The sequence below is a fragment of the Rhinoraja longicauda genome, chromosome 31 (assembly GCF_053455715.1).
Source record: "Rhinoraja longicauda isolate Sanriku21f chromosome 31, sRhiLon1.1, whole genome shotgun sequence".
NCBI lineage: Eukaryota > Metazoa > Chordata > Chondrichthyes > Rajiformes > Arhynchobatidae > Rhinoraja > Rhinoraja longicauda.
Window position 1 is genome coordinate 12,895,441 of NC_135983.1, and position 17,608 is coordinate 12,913,048.

The 17,608-nt window shown below is 44.1% G+C and overlaps 1 protein-coding gene across 9 annotated transcripts in view; it reads right to left on the bottom strand.

Moving 5' to 3' along the window:
* Positions 1 to 17,608, bottom strand: part of tncb (tenascin Cb) — a 122,542-nt gene that overhangs the window by 71,638 nt on the left and 33,296 nt on the right. For all 9 annotated transcript variants that reach the window (XM_078426081.1, XM_078426085.1, XM_078426082.1 and 6 more), the window contains exons 3-6: positions 14,663 to 16,351; positions 10,293 to 10,556; positions 6,340 to 6,455; positions 3,502 to 3,655 (exon numbers count right to left, since the gene is read on the bottom strand). In XM_078426081.1, coding sequence (XP_078282207.1) covers positions 3,502 to 3,655; positions 6,340 to 6,455; positions 10,293 to 10,556; positions 14,663 to 16,351 — 2,223 coding nt within the window. The remainder of the gene's footprint in view (positions 1 to 3,501; positions 3,656 to 6,339; positions 6,456 to 10,292; positions 10,557 to 14,662; positions 16,352 to 17,608) is intronic.

Here is a 17,608-nt window from a genome sequence, read left to right on the forward strand (position 1 = left end):
TCCCTGGAGATTGACATTTCACCCCCTCCTGTTCCTCACCAGCATTACTGGAGGATGGACATTTGCAGCAGTTAATGTGAATGCCATGCGTGTGTGAGTGACGCTGCTCACAGCTTCACTTGTGGTCAAATGTATCGTGGGGAGCGCTGGAAATGTTTCTTGATTAACATTCTGTTGGGGCCATCTATCTGCCTGCTGGGGCTGTTCTCCAACAAACTGCCCTTGGAATGAGGACCTGATCCTGGGTCATAGGAACTGCGCACCGCAGGACACAGTGGCGCAGCGGTAGAGTTGCTGCCTTACAGCGTCAGAGACCCGGGCTCCATCCTGATGACAGACGCTGTCTGAACGGAGTTTGCACGCTCTCCGTGTGACCACGTGGGATTTCTCCGGGTGCTCCAGTTTCCTCCCACACCAGTACACATAAAGGTTACATACAAAAACATACAGGTTTGTTGGTTAATTGGTTTCTGTAAATTGTAAATTGGCAGTGGGCAGGTGTCATAGACCTGCACGGGAAGGTAGACCCCATGAGTCTCGGGCAGATGAGGCTCATCAGCCTGGGAAGGCCGTCCATCTCGAAGAGGGAAAACTGATCTAAAACCTCCACTGCCTTGTGGCCATATCCAGTCATGGAAAAGGCTCCAGGAGTAAACCTCAAATTGTCCCTCTTGTGTAGAGTTGAGCTAGTGTACAGGGTGATCACTGGTCGGCACGGACTCGGTGTGCCGAAGGGCCTGTTTCCACGCTGTATCTCGAAAGTCTAAACTGGTCCATGAATTAAAGTCCTCATTGAATCAAAGAGTCATTCAGCACTTTACAAGATGGCCATTTGGCTCAATTTGTCCATGTCAACTGAGGTACCTTCCTGAGCTAGTCCCATTGGTCTGAATTTGACCCTTACCCTCTAAATCTTTCTTAAGCATGAACCTGTCCAATTGTCTTTTCAATGTTGTAATTTTCCCCACCTCTACCACTGTGTGAAAAACTTGCACCTCAGGCCTTCTTTAAATCTTTCTCCTCTCACCATAAACTATTGCCCTCTAGTTCTAGCCTCCTCTATCTTGTAAAAAGACCATTTGCCATCCTCCTTATCCATGCCATTCATGATTTTATTAAGCCACCACTCAGCCTCCTTCACTCCAGGGAAAACAGTCCCAAATATCCTCCTCCTCCTTGAACACAACCAAAGGAAGGCGGCAGTGCAACTAATATCCAAGACTTTAAACATTTACAACAGAGTGCTAAGATTATAACATGCAGATGAGATTCATGTAACAACTGAAATGTCGTAACATTTCTAAAAAAGTAAAAACGAAATCATTTTTAAATGTACTTTATCTGAGGGAATCACAATCCATTAACAAAAGATAATAATTCTGGGCTGGGGATTTTGTTCGGCAGATGTTAAAAAGTCAGTACATCATTCAAAACTTCAACCTCAAGCAAACCAAGGATAACATATTCAGAGATTGTGGTGGGGTAACCCACTGTAGAGAGGAAAAGAAAATCACTGACAAGCTGTAGAACCACAGAATGGTACAGCACCAAAATGGGCCCTTCAGCCCACCATGTCCATGCTGACCCTTTGCTCAACTACTCTAATTGTTTTTGCCTGCATTAAGACCATATCCTTCTATGCCTTGCCTATTTAAGTATCTGTCCAAATGTCTCTTAAACGTAGTGTTTGTATCTGACTCCAACTCCACCTCTGACAGCTCTTTACAGATAACAATCTATCTCAGTGTAAAATACTTCTCCCATAGGTCCTGTTTAAAATTCCTTCCTCTCACCTTAAACTTAATCCCTCATTTTTTTATATCTCTACCATGGGAAACAGATTCTATCTACTATAACTATGTCTCTTACAATTTTAACCAGCAAACAATTTCTCACAGTGTAAAATACTTCTCCCCCAGATTCCTTTTGAAACTCCTTCCTCTCATCATAAAACTTAAATGCTCTTTTTTTTTATATCCCTACCATGGGAAAAAGATTCTATCTATTTAATCTGGGCCTCTTATAATTGAACATACCTCAGTCAGATCATCCTTCAGCCTCCTTCACTCCAAGGCAAACTGAGCTAGACTCTTCAATTTCTCCTTATAACCAAAGTCCTCCAGTGCAGGCAACACCTCTCCTGGGTGAAGAAGGGTCTCGACCCAAAACGTCACCCATTCTTTCTCTCCCGAGGTGCTGCCTGTCCCAATGTGTTACTCTAGCATTTTGTGACAATCCTCCCCTGCCCCCTCTCTCACTCCAGTGCAAACCATGTCCTTTCCCTGGTGTGGATTCCCAGGTTTAATCATCAATGTGCACAATCCAGAAGCTGTCATCTTCACCGCATCGTGACACCGAACGCTGACACACTTGTTTTTGGTAATGACAGAAAGACTGGGCTCGGAGGTTTCTAAAGGTGACAACTTACGGAAAAGGCTTTCTGAAATCCAATTCACATTGAGTCTACTTGAATCACCTCTGGGACCAGGAAGTCATTCTTTATTCTTGCACGAGCCCAAATATTACTGGCTGTCAGATGTGAATGTATTCTGGCAGAGATCATAAGTTTCTAAATCAAGACTGTCTGGGATTTATCCAGAGGTGGAGGATAAATGTGATAGTTGTTCGGGCCCATGCTGTCATTTGAGCCATATGTTTCTCCTTTGTCCACGATGACATAATTTTTGGTCCAGCTACTTTAATATAATGTCTACCGTAATGGGAATACATCACCAGCCCTGATACATCTACATTGATAGCCATCTTTGGGATCCCGGATGAGTCAGGTCGATTAAACTCTGTGCAAAAATAAATTATTCATTTTACATCTTTAATAGCCAGACGTCGCCTACTCCTACAGTGGAAATCTCCTAACCCTCCCTATGTGTCACAGTGGCTCAAAGATGCAGTGTTTTTTCTTAAACTTGAGAAAATTAAATATACATTGAGGGGATTTTTTCAATTATTTTCACAAATGGCAACTTTTTTTATCATACTTCACAACCTTGCAGGTTCTGCCGGACTAAGGGCTGGTTTGTTAAATTGAGTTATGTGTAAGTGCACTCTTTATTCTTAATTAGCCATGGTGCGGTGTGTGACTGATGGTATGGTCGGATTCTTGGGATTTTGCATTATTTTTTAAAAAAATATTATCATTTCTATTTCTTTTACGTTTCTGTATATTCTTGTATTTTTCTTTTTGAGTGTTTCTTATTAACATCCCTTTTCTTTGTGTTGATTTATTTAAAATGTACATCTGCACGTTCATTGCTATGTCATTTAACTCTGTTCTGAATGAAAATGTTTTGCAAGAGATCGTAAGTGATACAAGTAGAATTAGGCCATTCGGCCCATCAAGTCTACTCCGCCATTCAATTATGGCTGATCTATCTCTCCCTGAATCTATCTGTCTCTGCCTTAAATATATCCACTGACTTTGCCTGCACAGCCCTTCTGTGGCAAAGAATTCTACAGGTTCACCACCAGAGCAGGTTCACTCACTTGTTGTCAGTTTCTGTTTCGCTGCTGGCCCGCGGGTGCCGTTTTTCACGATGTGGAGGTTGACTTCATATTCCTCTCCTGGAGCCAGGCCCGTTTGCACAAATGAGAGTTGTGGCTGCTTCAGGCTGTTCAAAATCTTGTCGTTGTCTTCTTTCTGCAACCGAGAGAAAGTGTATCACATCTGTAAAAACGTGCAAACCAGCAAATCGTTTTCCCACGAAGCAAAAATCAAATACTGGAGGGAATAACTTTACGATCAGGGAAGCAAAGTTTAAAAGAAATTTGCGGGCCACGTTTTTTTACACACAGGGTGGTAAGTGCCTGGAATGTGCTGCAGGGGTTGAGGCAGATGCAATATGTCTCGACCCAAAACATCACCTATCCACGTTCTCCAGAGATGATGCCTGTTGAGTTACACCAGCACGTTGTGCCTCTTTTTTTAAACCAGCATCATTTTAAACATAAGGTAGGCACAAAATGCTGGGGTAACTCAGCAGGTCAGGCAGCATCTCAGGAGAGAAGGACTGGGTGACATTTTGGGTCGAGACCCTTCTTCCTACACATCATTTTAAACATGCTGGTTTCTTGTGAGAAGGGTCTCGACCCAAAACGTCACCTATCCATGTGCTCTAGAGATGCTGAGTAACCCGCTGAGTTACTCCAGCACTTTGTGTCCTTTTGTCTATCTGCAGATCCTTGTTGTCAATCATTCATTATGTTGACTCAGTTTTTACACATACCGCTTCCAGCCAACATGACATTTGTGCCATCCAGAAAAGGCACTCCAACCAGATTCCCTTCTTCCATCCATATACTCCATTCAAGAGAGAGCTAGATAGAGCTCTTAAGGATAGCGGAGTCAGGGGGTATGGGGAGAAGGCAGGAACGGGGTACTGATTGAGAATGATCAGCCATGATCACATTGAATGGCAGTGCTGGCTCGAAGGGCCGAATGGCCTCCTCCTGCACCTATTGTCTATTGTCTATTTTCTGGCAAGTCATCCAGTAAGCTGAGGCTTATTGGATTGTCACCACTCATCTGTTACAACATGTAATAGTAGCAATAATATGTGGCTTTTGGTCATGCATTGTTGGGAGCAGATGCACAAACATTTTACAGCTGTCTGCATACCAATTGACAAAATAAATGTGATAGGGTCTTGGGAGAATTTAGTAAAGTAAAATGATATCATGTTATTTGTTTTAAATGGAGGGAACTTCTTGGGAAGCCAGGGTCAGTGGAGGTTTGCATTGGCTCATTATTTTGATGTGTATGCTGGAAAGTCTGACAGCTAGGGGAGAGGATTGTGTATCCACTTGACTATCTCACCCTGGATCCTATGTGATCTAACCTTCCAAATCAGCTTAACATGCGGGACCTTCTCAAAGGCCTGGCTAAAATCCACATAAACAATGTCTACTGCCCTGGCCTCATCAATGTTCATCGTTACCTCTTCAAAAAACTTGTCAATCTTGTGACAAGATTTCCCATACATAGAGCCAAGCTGACTATGTCCTTGCTTCCCAAATGTGGGTTGTTCTTGTCTCCTAGAATCTCTTCCTGTAACCTACCACCACTGACAGTTTGCTCAAAACATTTGCCAAGCTCCAATTTTCCAGTACCACACCCGCCGCAGCTGAAGATGATGCAAATAGCTCCTCTGTTGGAATGTGGATATGTTCCAAACACATCACCATCACTCTTCAGGCAACTGAACCATCCTACCAACAACTAGGGAACATTCTACCTCTTTGGAAACTATCTTTAATTGGACTTTACTGGACCTTTACCTTGCACTAAACGTTATTCCCTTCATCATGTGTCTGTACACTGGCGATGGCTCGATTGCAATTATGTGATTGCAATCCACTGACTGGTTAGCACGCAACAAAAGCTTTTCACTGTACAATAAACTAAACTGAACTAAACCAAACTATTAATTTCCCTTAATTCCTTAGCTTCCATGATATTCTCAACGGTAAATAAAGATAAAAAATATTCATTTAAATATCCATTTAACTCTTCCATCTCCCGTGGCTCCACACATAGACAACTACATTGAACATTAAGGGGATCTATTCCATCCCATTTACCACCTTACTCTTAATTTACTTCAAAAATTGCTTAGAATTCTCCTTTACATTATCTGCCAAAGCTCTCTCATGCCCCTTTTTTTCTCTCAAAATTGTACTCCTACATCGCTTATATTTCTCAAGTAATTTGCTTGATTCCAGTTGCTTATACTTGCCATTCTCCTCCTTTTTCCTGACCAGTGTCTCTTCAACCAGTGTTAACCTAATCCAGCCAGCCTTGCCCTTCGTTCTAACACGAACATGCTCTCCCTGAACTCTGCGTATCTCACTCTTAAATGCCTCCCATTTGCCAGGCATGTTCTGCAAACAGTTCTCCAAATAAGTTTCTGCCTAACATCTTCAAAATGTTTCTTCCCCCCCAATTAGGAATTTAATTTGTGAACCAGTCCTATTTTTTTCCATGGTTATTTTAAAACTAATGGATGGTAAAAACCTTTGTCCCAGGGTGGAAATGTTAAATACTAGAAGGCATAGGTTTAAGATGAGGGATGGAAAGTTTAAAGGAAGTGTGCAAGATATTTTCTTTAACACAGAGGGTGGTAGATGCTAGGAACGTGCTGTCAGGAGAGGTGGTGGAAGCAGATGCAATAGCAATATTGAAGAGGCGCTTGGCACATGAACAGGAAGGGATGCAGACCATGTGCAGGTAGAAGGGAATTAGTTTAAATTGGCAACATAGTCAGAGCAGACATTGTGGGTCAAAGAGCCTGTTACTGTACCATTGAGTTTTAACATCTAACTTACAGGGGGTTTGAAAATGATGTCCCAGCCATCAAAGGAAATCTCAACAGGATCCCACTCCACCTCGACGGAGGTCTCACGGATAGACTTGAACCTCAAACCATCTGGTGTGGGGAGATCTGCAGGCAGACAGGAATTATTCAATAGAAACTTTACCTTCAAACAACGTCCATTAGAAAAATTAGACTTTGAGAGAGCTAACATCAAATAAATGCACCCGAGTCTCCACATGAGTTGTAAAGAGTCCCGTCTCTTCACTGTTCATTCCTCCTGGTGGAAATACCTCAGTTCATTCCCTAAAGCCAGTAAGGCAGCTCCTCAGAACAAAATTAAGTTGTGACAATGTATTCATTGTATTCAAATTCAGAAGTAACCATTTTTGGCAAAAACTGCAAGAGTGGTCTCAGAATCTTTATCCTTAACCCTTAACTCAGAATTTTAACCTTAAATATAACTGCCAAATACCTTGTGCTCATCTCCCATCCCCGAGGCCTATATTTCCCTCTTATCCTCCTCCTTTTCCTCCCTTTGTCCTCTTCCACTCACATCCCTCTCTCTGACTTTACATTTCACTCCTCTTCTACATATCTGAGACCTTGTAAAATCCTTTTCACCTCTAGCCTTTATCTCTTATTCCACCCATCTGCCAATAGTCCCACCCCTCACCTGTACCCACCTGCATCACTTGCCGGGCCTTGCCCCACCCCCGCCTCTGTTTTCCAGCTTCCTTCCCCCCCCCCCACTCCATCAGTCTGAAGAAGGGTCCCGACCCAAAACGTCATTTCCCCTCTACAGATGCTGCCTGACCCCCGAGTCTCTCCAGCACTCTTCCTTTTGCACAAGATTCCATCGTCTGCAGTTTCTTGTGTCTCTAGGATTAATTAATTCTGGTTGAATTCACAGTACAATCGAATTACGGTGTATATCAATGACAAGAATCCAAGGCAAAGCAATCCATGTAATGATTTATACATGCAGTCTGTAGCATGGGAGAGCAGAAAAAAAAAGACCTTGGATTACACAATGAACTTGAAATGCCTTAAGTGAAAATGTTGAAATCATTATAATTTTCTTTAGGTCACCTTGTACCTTTGGTACAATTGCTGACCAGATTTCCAATAGAAAACTTACATATCCTTCTTACATTTCCAATAGAAAACTTACATATGTAAGAAACTTACATATCCTTACAAAACCCTTGTTAATTTAATCTTTAAACAAGGGTTTTTTGTTTGTCCTTTCTACGCTGTGATATTTGACAACAGGGAGTGTTCTTCACCATCAGTGTGTATTAATGAATGATGGGCCATAATGAAACAAAACTAGGTGGGTCCCTGAGATATTCGCAGCTGAGAATGAGAGATCTTTGGGCACTAAGAATAACAAAGAACGTTTACTGAACAAAATACTGGAAAGTGGAAATTCATTCAGAACTCTGCTGTGACCTTTCGGTGGAGCAGGTACAGGAGCTGATTGACAGACTCCTGTACATAGTTCCATGTGATATAAACATTGCAGTCCTTGCACTTCTGATCAGTTTCACCTTAGAGATTTCTATTTAGCCTGAGACTGAGATTTTAGCTGGGTTATCCATGCAGCTCAAAAGAATTCAACTCTTTCCCAGTTGAACAACATATTTTACCGAAGACGAGGTGCCAGCATACATCAAAAATCACAAATTCCTGAAGTCTCGTTAAAAGGCTGCAAATGAGAGCAGTTAGCAGAACCTCACGACGATGGTCATTAGTGTAGGAAGGAACTGCAGATGCTGGTTTAAACTGAAGATAGACACAAAAAGCTGGAGTAACTCAGCGGGACAGGCAGCATCTCTGGAGAGAAGGAATAGATGACGTTCTGGGTCAAGACCCTTCTTCAGACTCTGAAGAAGAATCTTGCCCCGATACATCACCCATTCCTTTTCTCCAGAGATGAGGTCCTCCAGCTTTGTGTGTCTATCGATGGCCATTAGTTCTTTCTGGATGCAAGATCAGTGTGAGCCAGGTCCATGTCTAGGGTAACAGTAAAACACAATTCTACACCTACTGAATATTTCCAGCATTTTCTGTTTTTTATCTTAGATTCCCAGCATCTATGGTTTTCGTTTTTGATTTTCACCTATATTTAGTGTGATATTTTTAATATTAGAGCAAAAGATCATAGTTGGGTTGAACACAGATCTCCACAATCTTCTGCATTAAACTTGCGAACTAAAGCAAAATGGCATACTTGGGGCAAAGTCTAAAGGAGATTGGTGGGACAAGTAACTTTTACGCAGAGGGTGGTGGGCACCTGGAATGCACTGCCAGGCATGGTAGTGGAGGCAGATACGATTGTGGAATTTAAAGGGCTTTTAGATAGGCACTTGGATATGCAGGGGATGGAACTAATGGATCACATACAGGCAGATGAGATTAGTTTATCTTGGCATCATGTTCAGCACACACTTTGTGGCGGCAGGGCTTGGTTCCCATGCTGTACTCTTCTATGTTTTATAAACATGAGGCCAAGTTGTATTAATGTGGGGTTGAGGAGTTTATCTTTGGACATCGTTTTCTCCTCCTTTCCAATGCACTCATTTTCAAACTCGTACCTATTCCTACATCAGCATTTATATATTCAGATACAAGTCTTCAGAGTTGCCGTTTGATGCTAAATGTAATTAAAGTTTTCAGAAAAAGGATTTGTCACTTTAACAAATGACCCAATGCACTGCAAACAATTTGGCATTAGAAGGCCATCCTTGACATTCTCGACAAACTTCAGCATGTGAAGCTGCAGTTTTGGCCCTCCTTGCCTCTGAGCTCGTTTCCTGATGATGATAAAAGTTGATATTAAAGCATAATTTAGCTGATTGGCAGATTATTCAATTTGGATAAGTGCACAAGGTAGGTGACGTGCGTTTTTCACTTTACTCGTTTATAACAAATTTCTATCCACGTGGTCAAATAGAAATCAAATAAATACACTTCAAGTGTAATTGTTTTTCTCACTTTGTATTCCGTCCATCAGAGACCACATACAAATGTGACCTTGGCGACAGAGACTGTCACTCCTGCATTGGTCTCTTCAGCCACAAGCAACGCTGCTCTAGCCGAGGTGTGGAGCAAGCAGCCAACTAGGATGCATCACCCATGGTCAGGAATGACCGAGGGGGCCTAAGATTCCGCCCGTGGTATTTTAATTGTTAATGTTTGTTGACAATATTCAATGGCTTACAATCTGGTAATTGATTGAAATGTAAAATTATTGCATTAAACAAAATAATTTCAACTAAAGGTGTTAAGGGGGAAAAGTAATTGTCAGAATGATAGGCATTTGCTGCGCTCAAAATATATCTGTTACAAAAAAAAAACTCAATTATTTGAAACTGTTAAATTCAGTGTTGAATCTGGGCCTCTTCAGAAATGAGCTGGTGTTTTCATTAAAGTTGTAGATTTGGATGTTTGCTCCATAACATTGGAAATAATAGCTTTCGGGCTCATTTTCCCAAATTACTGAAATAAGGCTTCTTGTAAAGATTAGTGGCAGTAACCATTTCCTGTCTATACTTAACCCGCCTATAATTTTGCTTTGCATCGCTACCCTGATCACAATTTGTTCACTAATTTCCTTAATTTTTAAACTAATTATCACAGATGCAGATAATATTCTGGTCCTAACGTATCATATTTCTAGCTTCAAACCGCATTCTCACTCATCACTCAAAAGCTGAAGTTAAGATGTTGTAAGACTTCAACTGGAAACATAAAAGCTGTTGAATTGCCACTCCCAGATTGACAAGTATTGCCTTTCTGTCCCACAAAGTAAATTTACTATCTCCCAATTAACAACTAGGATTGCTCTCGTGTATTGAAAGTTTACTGAGGTTGCTTTAGTAGCGAGGATGCTAACATGTTATAGAGGTGTAGGTCTGCTGATCACAGGCTGATGCACTGAAATGAGATGATGGCACTCACATGTTGCCACCCTGGCACTGACAGGAATGCTCCTCTCGTTGTTCAGGATAGCATAGACGTTGATTACATATTCAATCCCCGGCTCTAGTTCCTTGATGGTGGATGACAGCCGCTCTCCGGGCACTCGTATTTCCAGCTGCAGACCCCCGGGGGTGGTGGGGGCATAGGTGATGAGGTACTCATTGACTCTAACCTCGTTCTGCCACTCCAGGTCCACGGTTTGAGGAGTCACTTCGGTTACCTTCAGGTTCTTGGGAGGTGAAACTGCAGGAAGAAAGAAAAGAGTTAAAAGTTCTGAAGTTGCTCAACAACAAGATCACACTGTCATAACTCTGCCTGGACTTTCAAACCGAGAAACTCAGGCAAACATCCAGCTGTCTTTAGGTTTACGTCTGGAGATACAGTGTGGAAAACAGGCTCTTCGGCCCACCAAACTCACGCCGACCATCGATCATCCAGACACTAATTCTATGTTACCCCACTTTCACTTAGAGTCATAGAGTCACAGAGTGATACCGCGTGGAAACAGGCCCCTCGGCCCAACTTGCCCACACCGGCCAACATGTCCCATTTACACTAGTCCCACTTGTCCGGGTTTGGTCCATATCCCTCCAAAGTCCAAACCTGTCCCATCCATGTAACACACTAACACTAACACACATCTTACACACTCGGGGCAATTTGTAGAAGCCAAATTACCAACATACCTGCACGTCTTTGGAATCTGTGAAGAAACTGGAGCCAAATCTATTTATTAATAATAGACCATCACTTGTAATCTTCTTTATAATCTGAACACTTTATGGGCAGGTTAGATTTACATATTTCAGTGGCTGCCACAGAATGGATAAAATGTGTACAAAAAGAGAGATGAAATAAAAGTGGATTTCAAATTTATTGCGTACTCCATTCAAAGATTTGTTACCCGAGTGGTTTTCAAGTAGCATTCTCCACTAAAGTTAAATTATCTTGGTTTCCTGAGGGAACCTCTGATGAAACCTGGCAATTGATTCTGCATTGTAAATTCACAGACTGTGTCAATCATCAGTGAAGCCACATGCTTGCTGTGATAAAATCACAGAGCCACAGCACACAATGTATCCCTTTGGCCCATCATGCTTATGCTGGCCCTCTAAAAGAGTGATTTAAGTGGTTCCAATCGGCCTGCTCCTGAATGGGTACATCACACAGTACAGCAATTCCAACTCACCGGAATGGTACAGCAATTCCAACGCACAAGAATGCAAGTGGTTACAGAATGTGGTGGACTCAGTCCAGTCCATTGTGGGCACAGCTCACCCCACAACCAAAACTATTTATACGTGGCGCTGCCTCAAGAAGGCAACTTCTATCATCAAGGATCCCCACTATCCAAGCCATGCCATCTTCTCACTGCTACCATCAGACAAGAGGTATAGAGTCCTCAGGTGCCACACCACCAGGTTAAGGAACAGCTCTTTTCCTACAACTATCAGGTTCTTGAACCAATCTGCATAACCCTAATCCTACCTCAACAACAGAACAACATCCACCTTGTATATGATCATGGACTTGTTTTATTTCTCTAATTATATTTCTGTGCTAAAATCTTGTTTTTTGCTTAGTCTTCCTTCTGTTGGGAAGTTTACGTGTAATTCATGTATAATGTGGGTTTATGTATTTGTCTGAGTTTATGTGCTTGTGATGCTGCTACAAGCAAGATGTTTCAATGTACCTCTACCTCACTGTACGCGTGTATGACAATTAACTTGACTCGACTTTCTTTCAGGTATTTATCCAATTCCTTTTTGCGTCTACATTTGGAACTGCTTCCACTGCCCTACCAGCCAGCACTTTGCAGATCACAGTGACTTAATCAATGTGGTTGAAACATATTAGTGGGAGCTTGAGGAAGGGAGGCATTTATAATGAGACGCTTCAGCCTCAGATGATGTGAATTTACGGCAAAACACAAAAGTGCCGATGGGACTCAGCGGATCAGGCAGCATCTCCAGAGGGAAATGGACAGGCGATGTTTTGCGTCAGAAACATTCTTCCGAGCAGGCGAGGCAAAGCTGTGATAATCCACTTGGGCAATTCCTCACCAGTGACCCTGCTTTCTCTTAATAAATGATTTGAGGTAGAGGGAGACATGATCGAGGGATGGCCAGAAATGTATAAACAATATTGAACACAAGAACTTCAGAAATAGAAGCAGTAATGTGTCATTGTTAGTTGTGTTGGCTCCAACATTATGATTGATCCAATTGATCCCTGTACTCATGCTTCTTTACCATCCGAAGATCTATTGATGTGGGCTTTGACTGTTCAGTGACTGATCATCTATATATACCCTGGGGAGAGAGTTTCAGATTCCCAAAGCTCTGAATAAAGACATTTTGCCACATCTCGGGCATCACTAATCAATCATTGATTAGGAATCTATGCTTTTCAAATCCAGAGTCTCCAGCCTCCTGCATCTACCCTGTCAATGTCTTTTACATTTGCATATTTGTCTTAAAATGGAATGCAAACATATAGCCATGGGTGTGTGGATATAGGGGAGGTCTTGCAAAAATGGAAAAATAATATAAGTAGACATCAGTACAATTCACTTTTCCACAGTGATAAACATCTGGAGCAGCTGGTAGAGCTATTGTCTCTCAGCTCCAGAGATGGCTCACAGTGCCAGAGACATGTACTCAATTCTGACCTTGGGTGCTGTCTGTGTGGAGTTTGCATGTTTTCCCTGTCACCGCGTGGGTTACCTCCGGATGCTCCGGTTTCCTCCCACATCCTTAAGACGTGTAGGTTTGTAAGTGTAAATTACCCCTAATGCGTACGGAGTGGTTGTGAAGGTGGGAAAATGGAGAACCGGTGTGAAGATGTGATCGATGGTCAGCATGGACTTGGTGGGCCTGTTCCCATAATGCATCTTTCAATGGTTCAGATTCCAAGTAAAATCCATGTCAATTAATTCCTCCTGAACAATTCAAATACAAGTCCATTTTTAAAATATGGATGGTAGGTCCCGGAGTAAAAACTAGAATCATGATGTCTTGTTTCAGGGAAGAAACTAGAATCATGATGTCTTGTTTATTTTAAATCATGTACCACAGGAGATACGGAGACAAAGAGACAGCAGGGAATAAACACGACTACCACTTTGTCAGTTGTTGACTCTTTCAGAAAATTAATGGAGGCTGGCAAAATACGATTAGACTCATGTTTCATTCCATTGTGTATAACTTGTATTTATGACGTGCATAGGTTTTGGCATGGTCTGTTAAACATATGGAAAACTCTCTTCGATGTGCATTAACTTTTTTCCCTACATTTCTAAACTAGACAGTGAGTAATTCAATTGCTTTCCTCACTGATTATTTCCCTTTGATTGTTTATTTAAATAATATATACTTCCTGCAATTGGTATGCTACAATATTTTGGTCCAAACACAGCTAAATGGGCTGGGAATGACTACAAGACCTACAGGTGATAAGAGAGTTTAAAGCAAAAAACAAACTGCTGAAAGAACACTAAGATACACACAAAGTTAGACACAAAATACTGGAGTAACTCAGCGGGACAGACAGCATCTCTGAATGGGAGGAATGGGTAACATTCCGGGTCGAGGCCCTTCTTCAGTCTTTTTCTTGAGTCTGAAGAAGTAGACAGAAAACACTTTTTCAGTCAAAGAGTTGTGAATCTGTGGAATTCTCTACCTCAGAAGGCAGTGGAGGCCAATTCTCTGAATGCATTCAAGAGAGAGCTAGATAGAGCTCTTAAGGATAGCGGAGTCAGGGGGTATGGGGAGAAGGCAGGAACGGGGTACTGATTGAGAATGATCGGCCATGATCACATTGAATGGCGGTGTTGGCTCGAAGGGCCGAATGGCCTCCTCCTGCACCTATTGTCTTGACCCGAAACGTTACCCATTCCTTCTATCCAGAGATGCTGTCTGTCTCACTGAGTTACTCCAGCATTTTGTGTCCATCTTCGGTGTAAACCAGCACCTGCAGTTCCCTTCTGCACGATAAACACAAATTGCTGGAGTAACTCGGTGGGTCAGGCAGCATCTGTGGGACAGTTTTCATTAGGGGGGGGCGAGACCTTGCTTCAGATTCTAAAAAGCACACAATGAGCCAGGGCAATTAGAACAATTAAAATATGGGTGGACCCTTTTGAACATTAAATAATAGCTGTCTGGATATAGATGAAAGCATTGGCAATCCTTGGCAAGCATTGGCAATCTTCCAATCATTGGGACCCCTGGTAGTCCTTCGATATATTTATGTGCTGCAATAAAAGCTAATTAAAAAAAAGGGATCTTGAATGAAACAGGTATTTGTCTAAAACCCATGCAGTGGAACCAGTGTTTGGTATCACTTACCAGAAGAGCAGTCTTCGTTGACGTAGCCTTCGTTGCAGATGCACTGGCCCTCAACACAGTGGCCTCGATCATTGCAGTCATTGGGACAGGCCAGTTCCCCACAGTCCACTCCCCTGTAATCGGCATCGCAGACGCAGCGACCATTGACACATTGTCCGTGGTTGTTGCAGCTGTTGGGACAAGCCAGCTCGCTGCAGTCCTCGCCGACGAGGCCGTGGTCACACACGCACTGGCCGTTGACACAGAGGCCGCGGTTGTTGCAGTCGTTGGGGCAGGAGAGCTGTCCGCAGTCCTCTCCAGTGAAGCCTTCCTCGCACACGCACCGCCCGGCCACACACTGGCCGCGGTCGTAGCAGTGGCTGGGGCAGGTGAGCTGGGCGCAGTCCTCGCCAGTGAAGCCTTCCTCGCACACACACTGGCCGCTCACACAGCGGCCTCGGTTGTTGCAGTGGTCGGGGCAGGAGAGCTCACTGCAATCCTCGCCAGTGAAGCCGTGGTCACAGTCACACTGCCCGTCTACACACTGGCCGCGGTTGTTGCAGTGGTTGGGGCAAGCCAGTTGTCCACAGTCTTCTCCAGTGAAGCCATCCTCGCACACACACTCCCCGTCCACACACTGGCCGCGGTTGTGGCAGTGGTTGGGGCAAGCCAGTTGTCCACAGTCTTCTCCAGTGAAGCCATCCTGGCACACACACTCCCCGTCCACACACTGGCCGCGCCCATGGCAGTGGTTGGGGCAAGCCAGTTGTCCACAGTCTTCGCCAGTGAAGCCATCCTGGCACACACACTGGCCGCTCACACACTGGCCGCGGTTGTTGCAGTGGTTGGGGCAAGCCAGCTGTCCACAGTCCTCTCCAGTGAAGCCATCCTCGCACACACACTCCCCGTCCACACACTGGCCGCGCCCGTTGCACTTGTTGGGACACGACCACTCGTTGCAGTCCGAGCCCGTGTAGCCTTCGTTGCACACGCACTGGCCGCCTGTGCACCGGCCGTTGTTGCTACAGTTGTTCAGGCAGGTAACCCCGCCACAGTCCTCGCCAGAGAAGCCGTCGTCGCAGTAGCACACGCCCTCGAAGCACCGCCCGCGGTCGTAGCAGTCCTTGGGGCAAATGATCTCGGAACAGTCAACGTCGGCGAACCCTTCGTCGCAGACGCACTCTCCGTCCACACAGCGGCCCCGGTTAAAGCAGTGATTGAGACAGGCCAGATCCTTGCAGTCTTCCCCAGTCAAACCTTCATCACAGACGCACTTCCCATCCACACAAGTCCCTTGGCCACTGCAGTTGTTGGGGCAGAGCCTGGCCGTGCAGTCCTCGCCCGCGTAGCCTTCATGGCACACACAGACTTCCTTCATGCAAACTCCATGTTCTCCACAGTCCACCCTGCACACCTCCCGGCTGCAGTCTTCTCCCGTGTAACCCTCGAAGCAATGGCACACCCCGTTTATGCACCGACCTTGGTCGCTGCAGTCGTTTAGGCACAGGTCCTCAGGGCCACAGTCGTCCCCAGTGTAGCCGGCTTCACACTCACACCTGCCGTCAACACACGAGCCTCTGTCGTTGCAGTTTGCTGGGCAGTCGGCCTCTGTGCAATTTTCCCCTTTCCACCCTGGCTTACACAGGCAGCCACAGGTGCCCGTGCTAAAGTTTCCATTGGATCCACACAAAGGTTTCACATCAACACGACCTGAGCAAAGACAATAGACAATGCATGGCATCATGTGAGCTTCAAGTAGTATAAGAAAATAACTGCAGATGCTGGTACAAATCGAAGGTATTTATTCACAAAATGCTGGAGTAACTCAGCAGGTCAGGCAGCATCTCGGGAGAGAAGGAATGGGTGACGTTTCGAAACGTCACCCATTCCTTCTCTCCCGAGATGCTGCCTGACCTGCTGAGTTACTCCAGCATTTTGTGAATAAATTATGTGAGCTTCATTAGTTCAAAGCTAAAGTTAAAGAATTATAACTGGATTAATGGTGTAGCAATGTAATAAATCAAACGTGCAATTAATAACAAATTCATATGGTTTGAGATTAAAGATATGCCAGTAGCTTCTAGCCTTGCTCCCAGTTTACATTCGTGGCCTTGTAAGGTAGACAGCGTGCAGAGAAGATTTATGAGAATGTTGCCAGGGCTTAAGGGCTTGAGCTATAGGGAGAGGTTGAGCAGGCTAGGACTTTATTCCTTGGAGTGCAGGAAGATGAGGGGTGATCTTGTGTACGATCATGAGGGGAATAGATAGAGTAAATGCAGTATTTTTACCCAGAGTAGGGGAATTAGGAACCAGAGGGCATAGGTATGTCAGAGAGAAAAGATTTAATAGGAACCTGAAGGGCAACCTTTTAGCCCAGAGGATAGTGGGGTCTGTGGAACGAGCTGCCGGAGGAGGTCAGTGGGAAGGAACTGCAGATGTTGGTTTAGAAACATAGAAAATAGGTGCAGGAGGAGGCCATTTGGCCCTTCGAGCCAGCACCGCCATTCATTGTGATCATGGCTGATCATCTACAATCAGTAACCTGTGTTTACACCGAAGATAGACACAAAATGCTGGGGTAACTCAGCCGTTCAGGCAGCATCTCTGAAAAGAAGGAATGGGTGACATTTCAGGGCGAGACTTTTCTTGATTGAGGCTGGTACTATAACAACAATTAAAAAGGCATTTGGACAGGTCCATGGACAGAAAAGGTTTAGAGGGATATGGGTCAAATGCAGGCTGGTGGGACTAGTGTAGATGGGGCATCTTGGTCAGCATGGGCAAGCTGAGCCAAAGTGCCTGTTCCCTTGCTGCGTGACTATCCATTGTGTCTGCATCACAACTATTCAACTGACACAAAATGCTGGAGTAACTCAGCGGGACTGGTAGCATCTCTGGAGAGAAGGAATGTGTCAAGACCCTTCAGACAGAGAGTCAGTGGGGAGGGAGACACAGAGATACGGAAGG